The sequence below is a fragment of the Ptiloglossa arizonensis genome, chromosome 2 (genome assembly GCF_051014685.1).
Source record: "Ptiloglossa arizonensis isolate GNS036 chromosome 2, iyPtiAriz1_principal, whole genome shotgun sequence".
In the NCBI taxonomy this organism is placed as follows: Eukaryota; Metazoa; Arthropoda; class Insecta; order Hymenoptera; family Colletidae; genus Ptiloglossa; species Ptiloglossa arizonensis.
Genome location: NC_135049.1, coordinates 25,197,498 through 25,211,043, shown reverse-complemented (window position 1 = coordinate 25,211,043; position 13,546 = coordinate 25,197,498). Strand labels below are relative to the sequence as shown.

General features: G+C 30.0%; 1 protein-coding gene and 1 long non-coding RNA gene across 10 annotated transcripts; one reads left to right on the top strand and one right to left on the bottom strand.

The window, feature by feature from the left end:
• The first annotated feature begins 812 nt into the window (after nucleotides 1-812).
• Marf1 (meiosis regulator and mRNA stability factor 1-like protein) lies at nucleotides 813-12,840 on the top strand. Of its 7 annotated transcripts, none has more exons than XM_076304150.1 (26): nucleotides 815-892; nucleotides 986-1,084; nucleotides 1,440-1,805; nucleotides 2,010-2,153; nucleotides 2,254-2,535; nucleotides 2,963-3,129; nucleotides 3,879-3,973; nucleotides 4,096-4,294; nucleotides 4,522-4,681; nucleotides 4,754-4,961; nucleotides 5,034-5,122; nucleotides 5,201-5,326; nucleotides 5,403-5,555; nucleotides 5,628-6,026; nucleotides 6,258-6,433; nucleotides 6,534-6,706; nucleotides 6,768-6,979; nucleotides 7,054-7,204; nucleotides 7,284-7,459; nucleotides 7,537-7,920; nucleotides 8,002-8,205; nucleotides 8,281-8,551; nucleotides 8,637-9,025; nucleotides 9,083-9,172; nucleotides 9,237-9,615; nucleotides 9,705-10,504. In XM_076304150.1, the coding sequence occupies exons 3-26, from the start codon at nucleotides 1,470-1,472 to the stop codon at nucleotides 9,758-9,760; spliced, it is 5,019 nt and encodes a 1,672-aa protein (XP_076160265.1). In that variant the 5' UTR covers nucleotides 815-892; nucleotides 986-1,084; nucleotides 1,440-1,469; the 3' UTR covers nucleotides 9,761-10,504. The 7 variants fall into 7 exon arrangements, 5 of the variants coding, with proteins under 5 accessions (XP_076160267.1, XP_076160265.1, XP_076160269.1 ...); XR_012991042.1 differs by adding an exon at nucleotides 10,523-12,840 and having other exon boundaries at nucleotides 844-1,084; nucleotides 9,705-9,942; XR_012991043.1 differs by adding an exon at nucleotides 11,052-12,838 and having other exon boundaries at nucleotides 844-1,084; nucleotides 9,705-9,942.
• Nucleotides 4,902-13,211, bottom strand: LOC143143172 (uncharacterized). Of its 3 annotated transcripts, XR_012991046.1 has the most exons (8): nucleotides 12,896-13,211; nucleotides 9,364-9,441; nucleotides 8,319-8,426; nucleotides 7,835-7,912; nucleotides 6,294-7,759; nucleotides 5,897-6,181; nucleotides 5,621-5,822; nucleotides 4,902-5,540 (listed from the first exon to the last, which is right to left on the bottom strand). It is a non-coding gene; the product is annotated as an uncharacterized LOC143143172 (long non-coding RNA). The 3 variants fall into 3 exon arrangements; XR_012991045.1 differs by having other exon boundaries at nucleotides 6,294-7,755; nucleotides 8,319-9,441; XR_012991044.1 differs by having other exon boundaries at nucleotides 6,294-7,912; nucleotides 8,319-9,441.
• Nucleotides 13,212-13,546: the final 335 nt, after the last annotated feature.

Genomic DNA, 13,546 nt, shown 5'->3' with positions numbered 1-13,546 from the left:
AAATATAACTAGCGGAGTGATAAACTTTGCTAAGGCCTCTAAAATACAGAAGGAGGACAACTTTTGAAATGATTTACTTTAAGGTCAATAAAAGATTAACGCAATTGACCAACATCATAAGATATTAAAACTATGTAACTGTCATGTATTCTAATATATACTGTGTGTTTTCTATATTTGATTGTATTTTAATGTACGATACACATCTGTTCTAATGTATTTTCCACATTCAGGTCTATTAAATATTAAGTATACACAATATATTTATGTATGTTATTTAACTAAAATATTCAAAATATTAATTACATGTGTCGAAATTAATTCTGAAAACATAATAAGATATATTTATAAAATTATAATTTAATTCTTAAAGTAATAACTTATTTTATACTTAACATATCATGATCTATTGTCAAAATTTGTTATTTTATAGAGATTCGTAATATATTATACTTTAAATATTTGGGAAAGTTAAAATGAATTAAAAAATAGCATGTAGATTAATATTAGTGCGAAGAGAATACCACGAATAATAATAATTCATTGTCGCTGCAAATGTTTCGCGTTGATCTGTGAAAGATTAAAGTTAGTTAAAATTGCTCGGTAATGCGAGAGCAAGTTCGCGACATAGATGAGCAGCAGTATTATGCAGCTATTGTATTTGGTTACATTCTGCACAGAAAACCAATAAGATCTGTCGAAGTTATGTGGTTTTGTTTACCTTAAGTGTATCATCAAGTTGGACAAAGTTTAGTGATTTAAGGATATATTCACAGTTTGATGAGAAGTTGAGAACCGTCTATGAAATGTGTGTGTTTTTCGCGCTGCGCAAGAAGCGGGAGAGACAGCAAATCGGATAGTTATTTGCTGCGTTATTCAGTGTTTACTTCCTGTATGTGGTATAAATTTTGGTCATGAATTAGTGCGATGTATGTCTACATACGTTTACGATTTTAATTCGTGTGATGTTTTGTGTATTTTCTAGAGCTCATTACAAAATTGCATCTATCTTACATTTAACAATGCTCTCTATGTCTATACACTCAATAGAAACTTTTGAGAGTATAATGGGCTAATATTTTAGGTAACATACGAATCTTTTTTTTAAGAATATGTTTAGTGTTCCATTAACTGCATTTATGTGATTATTAACGACGACAGTTTAATACTTTACGAGTCTTTGTATATTGCATTATACTGTGAATGTCATATAGATTAATTTTACAAAGTATTGTTATAGATATTAAAGATAACGTTATATATCTATTTTATCAAAATACGATACTTTAATTTATCAATTTAAAGATAACATTTATTTATATGTTTTCATTTAATTTGAAGTGTCCTCTATTGTGTTCATTACATTGTAGTGAGACAATATTTTTACTTTCTATTTTTCTGTAGATTGTATTTTATCATCTGTATTATTTTGTTTATAGGTTATATATTGGAATTCTAAATGATATTCTATGAAACACATGGCAGACCAAGATATTACAAATCATTACGCACTTTGTGCGTATGATGAAAATAAAATTGAAGATCTAAATGAGAGACTGTTACAGTTATTATCAGCACAGAAAGTTTCATCGCAGAATATTGAAAGTACCATACCTCGACCATTGGGTGATATCAACAGCAATAGAGACAGCTTTAAAATTGAGAATAAAGCATCTGCCTCACCATTACTTACCCATTATAAATATGATTGTGCCTTTTTACATCATGACAGCCCAGTCAATGTACCAGCATCACCAATATATCTTCCTCCCATTGGTGTATTTTGGGATATAGAAAATTGTAATGTTAGTATTAAGTTAGATCTTTTAATTATATTAATATTGTTATAGATTATATTTAATTATATTAATATTGTTATAATTTCTTAACATTTTGAACTTAAAAAATTTGTTTTAAACTTTTACTTCATCAAATTACTTCCATAGTTATTGATGGAAGAATTCCCTGTTATATGCAAAATATATATTGTAAAAATCAAACTATTGTAGGTTCCGAAAGGAAGATCGGCTATGGCTGTAACACAGGTAATTAGAGACAAATTTTTTAGTGGTTACAGGGAGGCAGAATTTATTGTAGTTTGTGATGTTTGTAAAGAGACTAGCAAGGTTGTGAAGGAATTAAATGATGCCCAGGTAAATTTGTGTAATGTTATTCAAAATATTATTAAGTATTTGGCACAATTCTGTTACTTTCATAATATAATATTTCATTTATAAAACTTCTACGTTATAGGTTAATTTAATACATGTTGCTGCAGTGCATAAAAATGCTGCTGATGAAAAGCTCAAACAATCTATTAGGAGATTTGCTGATATTCATGGAAGTCCAGCAGCTATAATTTTAATATCAGGTGATATTAATTTTGCTGCTGATCTCAGTGACTTACGTTATAGAAAAAGAATCCATGTGATACTTTTACATAGAAAAAATGTTTCTGAAGCATTAATACTCTGTGCCAATGAGCATTATGACTTTTCAGAATTAATGGAATCACTACCGTCCAGGACTGTAGAGGTAAAGGTTTTTTTCATAATAAAATTTGTTTACAAACATTGTATTATTCTTACTTGTTTTTATTATATTTCCTTTTACTAAGAAAAAATTTTAAATTTAAAAAATTGAAAATTGCTTTGCATAATAAACTATTTTATTATATGTTTCATGTCTTTTTATTTTTATGTAATTTATTATTTTCAAGAACTATTTACATATATATGTTAATTTGTCTATTATTGCTATTTTGTGTACTCATACTAATATATGCATATATATATATATGTGAAGTATATCTAAGTGTTGGTTTTCCTGGAAATATCTGTAAAATAATGATTATCATTTCTATAATTTTAATGGCATGCTTTAACTCTTTCAGTTATTTAACCATTAATTGTATAAAAATTAGGTACTTCTTAGGATTTCGTAAAATTCATGTTCCTTCCAGGTTACCGCATTTTATGACTTACTAGTTAGTAACCTTCCCGAAAATCAAGACGTTGCATCCATTAAACGTCGTCTTAAACAATTGTCTGAAAATTGTGGTGGTCGAGTAGTAGAAATCCAGTCAAATATTGCAGTTGTACGTTTTACTTCAAAAATTTATGCAGAAAGGTATATATACATTTGTTACTTTGATTCTTATAAATGTTGTCCTATCTAAGTTGCTATCATGTGTATGTTACTTAATTGTTTGCAAACAATTTTTGTGTTACTAAAGGTAGAGTTAATGATTTATTTGTAACATAAGTAACAGTGGTATCATTCTTGTGTTTAAATAACCCGCCCTATGTACAACCAATCATTCATCCCTACTTACAAACATCTTATTGGGTTATTCAGTATTAGGAAAAAAAACTATACCAGAGGTAGTAGGGATAGATACATAAATAAGGTAGAATTTAAACAATAGACAGCAATGTAACGTACATAGTGGCACTATAGAAAGATCAAAATTTTGATTTGTACAACATACTTGTTTCATTTATCTTTACTATAGTAATTATTGTTATAAAGTTTTGTTTAATATATTGTTATTATTTATCGTTTTATTTATTCGTATTACAATGTTAAAATAATCCAATGATTTTATTTATATCCAAGGTAAGTTGATAACATATACATTTGACAATAAAACGTTTTTATAACATAGAATTGATCAGAAAATTTATTGAAATATATGCATATTAATTAAGAAGTATAAATTTCTTCACAAAATTAATTAATTTCTTAATTTGTATTATAAATATATTTAGTGTGTCCTACAAGGTTATTTATAGGCAGATTTGATTATCTTGTGTATTGGCTTCATGTAATTACAGTTAGTTTGCTTTGCTCAATAACAATGTGACTTTTTCTGATAGAGCTCAGAAGCGTATGGATGGAGAAATTGTCCTTGGTTCGAAAATTTCTGTAAAATTTCAAAAGGAAAAGGGGAATAATATTCAGAAAACTCAAGGTAAATCACTATATAATAATATTGTTTTTTTTAAATTATACATTTTGTTATTAAAGTTGTTGAAACAATAATAATGTGTGTTAATTATAATGTTTGCTAACATTATATTTTTATAATATTAGGAAATTTTACAAGCAGAAATCGTGCTGTGAGTGAATCAGAAATTGTTACTAATTCTTCAAAACAAATGTATAGTGCAAGTGCTTCGGTAACAGGTGGAAGAGCACTTCAAATTCCACATTATCAGTCATCATCCCCAGTCATTGGAACATACAATTCAGCATGGAATACTCATTGTGCTCCAGTTTCTACATCAGCAGCGTAATTATTTTTACACAAATTAGTAATAATATAAAAATAGTCTTTTGTAAATGATGAACTTCCGAGAGAGAGCCTTAGAGTCGCGAGTAGACACTGTCCTTGTTGATTTGGGCTATGAAATTGTAGAAGCTTTGATCTTATCTGATATAACACTAAAAAGAGTAATGATATGATAATTAATATCAATTTCTCAATTGTTGACGATCTTTTATTTTTATTCTTTACAGAATATTTCCACCTCCTCCTGTTTTTGTTGGACGACCATATTCAACTAATAATGTAACTTTTAATAGAGCATATAATGAACTTGCAAGGGTCCAATCGCCATTATTTTGGCAAATCTCTAATTCGCAACAATTTGCTCATATCTGGGAAGAGCAATACAAAGTTTGTAGTTTTATGTATCATATTCAAATAAAATTATTATTTCTTTCATGACTCATAATTAACCATTTCTAGGTTGAAAAGACAAAAGTGCTTAATAGAAGAGTTCATATCCCGCAGGCTCGGGATAGCACAGCTACAAATAATAATGTAGCTTTACGAAATCCAGAATGTTTAAGACGTGTTAGAGGTACACATAATTCTTTTGTTCAGCCTCCAGAGTGGACTGGACCAAGACAACAACATCCTCCATTAAATGTTTCAGCAAGTTTTAATGAAAATGGTTTGAAAATTATTTGCTTATTTATTTTTATAAAATCATAAATAGTATCACTTTATTTTTGTCATATTACAGTGCATTCTCAATCAAATTCATTCAAACGTCGTAGTCCATCTCCAATGTGTGATTTACAACCACGAGAACGAAGTCCGTGGAATGGACAGGTATGAAATAAATTAAATGCACAATATGAACATAATCAATTATATAAATTCTAATTTTTTACTTTTCCTCTTTATAAGAATCAAAAATCTGTACGTAATACCAGAACACCATCACCTTATGAGAACAGTATACAAACAATGAGTCAACAATGTACAAACACTTCACCTTATCATCCAAGTGATGCAGAAAATGAAGAAGTTGAGGTATTTAAACTGTTTAAGACTTTTTTTGCGTTCTAGTACCTAAGTAGGTAATGATATACAATCTTTGGTATATTAGAAATTTTTCAACCCAATAAATAATCACAATGGATCTTCGATGAACCATGAAATATGCACACCTATTGAACTGCAAGTAACTAATCTAGACCAAAGTATTAATTCAAAAAAACTAAAACATATGCTGGCTTCTATCTTCCTGGAACATGTTATGGTAAATTGTTATATATATAATTACTATGGATGTAATGTAAATGTGTTTAATTTGTTTATTTTTACGTTTTAGGTGTTAAATGTGTCTATTTTTACACAGTCTGATGGTAACTTTGCTGCCAGCGTCAAAGTAGCATCTTTGTCGGATGCGCAATATGCAATTTCTCAATTACATCGTCGTAAATTAGGATATAAACGTATTTTAATATCTTACGCTCATAGTGGTAGAGCAAGTCCTCAAGTTGTACGGGCACAAATTGTAATGTTGCTACAAGAAGTGCCAGGTCACAAACTTCCCCTTTTTAAATTTCGAGAAATGTATGAAAGTCGTTTTATGATTACCATCAGTATTTCGGAGTTATACAAAATGAAGGATGTTTGTATTATTACTGAAGATCCTGATGGCAGAATGGTTTCTCTTAATCCAGATCACAGAAACACTCCATCACCATGTTTCAATACAGCAACTCAAGTATGTTATATCTTAATATATTTCAGCATTATATTACTATTAAATATACAATGATGGATATTAAGCCGAGTTCGAGCTTTTCCAGTGAAAGCAGAGTCATTATTTCTTTTATTGTTGAGAAGCTGTGACGATATTCTTAAAGCGATGAAAATTTTCTGAAATAATAAGCATAACATGCTTGCATAAGTATATAAATGTACATAAAATACATAGTACATGTTTAATTTGTAGGAGGAACAAGTAGAGTTACCATATTGTACTACTCACACACTAAAACCATGGTCTGATAAAGGATGGGCTGAGCAAAAAGTAGCATCTCTTCCTAATGTAAAAATTTCTTTAAAACTTCTTGATCTACGTATACGTCAGTTACTTACTACACATAATGGAAATTTACCACTGCCTAGGTACATTCTTTATAAACATTTTCATTGAATTTTGAGAATTCCATGAAAATTCCATTATTGGATACCACGTGATAAAATTATTTATAATAAATAATTTCAGTCTGCCAAATTGTTACGAAGCTGAATTCAAAGAAAAACTACAAGTGACTGAAAATGGGGTACCTTTGGAACACTTAGTATCCTGTTTATCATGTGTAGAGTTAAAACAGGGTATTGGTAGTGTGAAATACCTTATTTGGACAGGAAGTAAAACTCATGATAATACTTATGAAGGTAAAATTTTGTCACTTTGACTCTTATGACATTTATGTGCCAAGTATAATATTTTTTTTAGAAAATAAATGCGTGAGTCCTCCACTTGTCAATCAATTAGCACTTTTTAGTCGAGAATTAATTGATCTTCTAAAAACTGCTCCACACTGCCAATTACTGTTTAATCGATTTATACCTGCATATCACCATCATTTTGGAAGACAGTGTAGAGTTGCTGATTATGGGTTCACTAAATTGATTGACTTATTAGAAGTGCTTACACATACTGTACAAGTAAGTAGAATAAAAATTAGATATATTTTATATTTAAATTTATTCTTGAAATTTAAATTACTTATATATTTCAGGTGATGGGTGAAGGAAATAATCGCATAGTAACATTGTCTCATCGTGCTCAAGTACGTCGTTTCACATCTGATCTATTGAGAGTTTTAAAGTCTAAAACGAGTAAACAAGTGGCACTTTCAGAATTTCCAAGCGTTTATGCTAGAGTAATAGGTAAAGATTTTTTATCTTCTTGAATTATATATAGTTATATATATTATGGATAAAGAAAATAAAAATAAAAATTACGCAGCTAAACCATGGGATGTCGTGGATTATGGTGTGTGTGAAATTGAAGATATTCTTAGTAAAGTATCGGAAAATACTGTTGTTGTTACTACAATCAATGGTGGAGACAAAATAATAGCAATTCCTAAACGGGAACAAACTGCAGAAGAGATTGAACGAACAAAACAATTCGCTGTAGAGGTAAGGAAGATATACATTGAAACTAGTCTGGGAAATTGATATCATATTGATAAAAAATACACTTACGTTTTGTGTAGGTTATAGTATTGTTACAACATGCACCTCAGTGCAGAATGCAATTTAATAAATTCGTACCTTCGTATCATCATCATTTTGGTCATCAGTGTCGTGTATCAGATTACGGTTTTACCAAGTTAATCGAATTATTTGAAGCTATACCCGATGTTGTCAAGATTGAAGATGATAATTCGGGGGAGAGACAAATTTCTTTAATAGAAAAGCAAGGTCTTCGCGTACTTTCTGAACAAATATCAAAATTAGTAACACGATCAAAAGGTTGTCTTAATGTTTTAAACATCGCACAAAATTTCTTACGTCAATTTGGTTATGCGTTAAAACCAGAAGTATTTGGCTGTACATCTGTGTTGCAACTTATGCAGAAACTTGAAGATACTGTAAAGGTACCAGAATTTAGCATTAAAATGTTTACTTATACTTTAACTACATATGTATATTAATTCATGGATATTTAAATTATTTAGATTATATATTTAGTAACTGGGCCTGCAATCGTAATGGTAGATAAATCTCACTTGCAACAATTAACTCTACAGTGCCACAGAGTGTTGATGGATAAACCTCAACACAAAATTCTAGTTAAAGAGTTTGAACAACTCTATGCACAGTATTATTTAAAACCATGTAACATAGATGAACTTATGCAAAATCTATCTAAGGTAGTTCAGGTAAACTATAATTTGGTCTCAACAAGGAAATACTTCTATAAAAAGTCTTGTAAAACTATGTAGATGTTATTTCAGTTTACAACAGTGAACGACGAGCAATTAATAGAACTTACTCAGTTACATTGTTTTGCTTGTGACGTATATCGTGTAATGATGAATTATGGTGGATCATTGAAGCTCTCACAATTTGAGACAGCATACTTGTCAACTACAGGTTGTGTCTGTAAACCAGCAGAATACGGTTTTCCAACCATTTTTGCACTTTTGCAAACCTTATCTTGTACAGTTACAATAAAACTGTCACGGCGAAAAAAGAACATTATATCTCTTAATAAAAAACTTGCTGGTATGTAAAACGATTTATTCTCAACTGTTTGAAAGTTGTTGGTGATTCAAGGATTTTCTAATTCGATTTTTTTGTTTATAAATAGCCGTTGGTATACCATTACCACCGACTTACACATCAGCATCGTCGAATCATGATACAGATTCTAGTAATGAATCATTTGAAAGCGATTTCTCTTCTCGTGTAAACGTATCCAATAATTCTTCTACGTTAAAAGAACGTGCAAAGTGGGCAGGACAAACAATCGATAATCCGCATTCTTGGAAGCAAACTGAAGAAAACAGCTTGTGGTCAAAGGAATCTGATAAGCATTGGAAAATGTCACCTTCGGAGGATCAATTACTTAACTGGACATCACAAGAGAATGAAAAAGAAAACTTTTTTAATAGCTTAAAGCGTATTCTGATTCTACCGCAAGATTTTCCACCACCTCCTCCTAAACCAGATTCTCCACCTGAGGTGTTTTTTTATTTTGTACGTATACTTTTTCTATCGACATATAAATTAAAAATAATTTATATCAATTTATAGAATTTGAATAAGAATCAGTGGGAATCTTCAGTTTGGGTAACTCCAACAAAGTTTACATATCCGCAGGATGAACATGCTACCAATGTGCAGGTAAATATAATTTACAAATAAATGTAATTCTTTTTATAATATCATTTTCCTTTTGTATTAACAGGTTCCTCCCTTAACCTTGCCTCCTTCTTGGAGTCAAATTGTATCCGATAATAGTACATGCAACTTATTATCGCCGACGAAAAATTTATTACCAGCTGCTGCAAATCCCTTAAACCCACGTACTTCACCTTACTTTTCCTCCAAACGTAACATGGTTGTTGCTCCTCATCCTTCTGAATTGCCACTTCCATCACTTTCTTTAACTCCTAAAAAGAATTCATCTTCAGAAAACATTGTAACTGCACAAATCTTCATGGATAAACAAAAAAAGATAATCGATCATTCAACAGAAGATGTAACTACTGAAAATGATAACAATAACACGGATGATGGTGATAATGATAATGATAACGAAAACCACAATACCCCCACGAAGCAGTGTAAGTAATATATAGTTTTTTAATAACTAATCATTATTTGTAATCACATGTTACCATAATACCATAATAAAAACATTCGTTCTGTACAGTATTCACGAACAAACGTCGCCTGGCTGCTCAGTTTAATCAACCCATTGAATCATAAAGAACGATACAGAGTTCGAAAATGTACAAACGTCTCACATACGCTAAAAGCGAAGAAGCCAGCATCGAAACACATTTTTTAATCGTGAAATGTGTTATTGGGATTGGACAAAGAAGGGATTTGTAGCATCTCGGTAGGCTGTCACACAGCGGGCTCAATACCTATACACCGTTTCCTAAATGGTAGGTACACCCCCTCCCCCCTCTCCCCATTTATATTTGAAATATATGGTAGTAATATATCGATTTAATACATACGCGACAAAAAACAGAATTTATTTTCAAGAAGTATGGAAAAATATATATATATATAAATACCTATGTAATAAGTAGCTATGATTTCCGATTTGAAATGTGAATAAGTGTGTGACGCTTATACCGACTGATATGTATTCATTGTATTGCATATAAAATTCGTATAGCATTTTTCATACTGTGATATAAAATAGAAAAAAGACAAAGAGGAAATGAGCATTAATTGTGCACATTTCATAGGTTTGGGCCAATTTTCTATGTTGATTCGCATTATTTTTGTTATAATAAAGTTATATTTCAATAAAATATCAATTTTATTACAAATTGTAGTAATATTATTAACTAAGTCATGTATAATGTAATGCATATCTTTAAAATCAAATTTCGTTTATGACTAATACAAAGATAAAGTATTTATTGCACTTTTAACTTTACTTAAGAAATTATTTGTCGTGACTAAAATGTTATCAGCCCACACCTATTGATTTATTGTAAATTATTGTTACAGAGAACGAATTGTATTTAACTATAACGTCGTTATCAACTGTGATATGGAATACAATTCATTTTTATCGGATATTCATCTACCATATATTTTCATTTGTACAATAATTTTTCCCATTTGTGTCAGTAATTTTCCCTTCATTTTTGTCTGCTCGTTTTTATAGCATATGTGATTTTTTAATTGTATTATGAATGAATGTGTTTTGAATATTTTGATGATAATTGAAAAACATTGTATGTATAAATGTTTTTAACCGAAGGAATATTTATCAGCTTTAATATAATAGTCATTATCAAATAGCTGAAAATCGCAAGAATGGAAAAAGCGTACGATGCTTAGAATCAAATTTTTATGAATTCCATTAAGACTTAATCATTGGAAATATTATTAAATGGTGACAGGTAATAAAAGTTTTATCGAAAATAAGGCAAAAGAAGAAATGTATAATTGTATCGATTAGATTGCGACATTTAATTAATAACGATTACTTTTAACAACGGTACTATTTTATTAGAATATTTTCTGCTTTCAGTATCGAATGAGAATTTAAAAAAAAAAATATTGATGATGGCATTCATTATCTAGAAGAATACATTATTTTTAGATTTAATGCATACAACAAAAAAATGTGAGGAAAGATTGCTCTCTTTGATTTGTGTAAATGATCATGTTGATCTCATATTTTACTTTAATTATTAAGGAATTTTGTATTGAAAATGAAGTGTGCATACAATTTCGTAGACTTAAGGAAGCCCGGATCACATTTTATTATTGTTACGGATTACTAGATTCAAAGCACTATTTAATCGCCACTATGTATCATATTTTAAGTTCGGTACATTGCTAAAAAAATGAAAGAATAATAATTCATTATCAATGAATCTAATGGTATTAAAATTCACGATTCGATAAATCAGCAATCATGAATTAATATTTTTACGAGGCTTCCTAGTATCCTGCGATTATTAAACAACTTCTATTAATTTATTTGGAACATACGAAATAGTTTTGTTACATGTTATATATTCATCGTGTAAGAATGGATTCTATTGTATTTTATATTTACATAAAGAAGATGATAATTTTTACTTTGTTTTTTAAATCGTATGAATTTGACAATTTGAATTTTCTATTAGTCATAATAAAATATAATAATTTTGTATATTTAAAAATAATTTTAATTACGCGAATTCAAAATCTTTAGTATTATGCACTTATGCCAATGCCCGCGTAAGTTTTACGTGTGCATTTTACGTGTCTAATTTGTAATATCATTCCGACTAATAGAAATTTAAATTGTACTTTTTGCGAGGTATGTCAAAATACATAACGCCTTATAATAAATGATTGTATCAGACAGTTTTATTGTAATAACGAACATAAAGAAAATTGTAAGGTACAAATGATCAGTGGAATCTTCTAAATAAGTAGCTAATAAAATAATTTGTTATACATGTACAATAGATGTAGATGTTTTTATATACCGCTGCGATAAGAAATTAATAAAAAATGAAAGGTCAACGAGATATATAGTTGATTATAGTATATCTCACTTATAGTTGAGATATACCGCGTTGGGTACCAATGGTTCAATTCGTATTACCACAAATGAGGTACAGAATACAGTATTTATTCGTTGAGAGCTGAGTGCTCTCCTTACTATTATTTCTGATTCACCCTTGCTCTGTAAAAGCGAGAATGAATTAGAGGGATTGAAACCGAGCGAGAAACGTTACGAGGTAGACGAAGCATTGATACTTTGTCTCGATTCTTTCGGATGCCTGAATTTCGTCCTTCGTGTGCAATAATCAAGTCGGCAAGGAAGAAGCGAGAAACAACCATACTTTCTGCGAAATCATTGTCTACTGTGCGTCATATAGAACGCGACGAGACCGAGACGTCTGATATTAACGAATAAATACTTGTAGATGTTTCATCTCCGACGAGGTATAGAATAGACTGTCTTTGATTTTCTGGGATGATAGACAATACGTTCCATTTGCTATGTGCAAAACATTAGATATAATAACTCGATAGTTTTAGAGATACAAGTAAATAAAGATACATACTTGAAACTACGAATATTAATTTTTCTTGTCTTATTTCATCGAAGTTTCATTCGATCCAAGTCCTAGGGTGTAATCTCGTACATCGGATACTCTTTTTCTTTAATTATTTTTTTTCTTTTATTTTATTTGTATCGCGATTACACATGTATTAGAACCGTAAAAACTCTCGACATCACGAACACGTAATGTGTACGCTGGGCTCGCTACGGTCACATTAATTACTTTCTTTTATTTCTTTAAAATTATTGAGTTATCATTATTAATTTAATATTTTACACGTGGCAACCGGGACGTGTAATCTACGAACCTGTAAAATTAGATTAATCCTTTGTGCCGGGCTCCGTATCTCGTACGAACCTTGGTTTTTTTTTTACACGTCGTCATTATCATTAAGAGTTAAGAACCCATTGCAATTGGCTGCTTGCATTGTCCCTGTGACGATATACAATGACGAGTGAAAGTATAAACACGTAACGCTACGTTGTTATTTTGGCTAATACTTGTATATTTTGATTAGTTGAACATTTTACACGAAATGTAACCAGTCATTTTTACTTTTAATAGCGACATACGATAAATTTGATGAAGGAAAATATGCAATACCATGATTTACAGTTTTGCACTCCAAAAATATTAAATGAAATACAAAATAAATAGCGGAGGTATACTTTAGTTCGGTTTAGCTATTGTTTTGAAAGACCGAATGCAAAACGAAGCCGCTTAGTGCGGACCAAAAGAACACTATCGGTTCTGTGTGTAATATATAATACAAAATCTAATATAATTATTAAATAATTAAATCGCAACGTAACATTGCGTGCTTACACTCGTCACTGTAAATACAAGTCCAATAATATTGTAACAAGGTCTGTCTGTGTATTTCATTAGATTTTGCTGTATTCGCAATAATACGGAAAAATGTAGAAAGATTCTTTACCTAATTATTTTATCAGTCTTG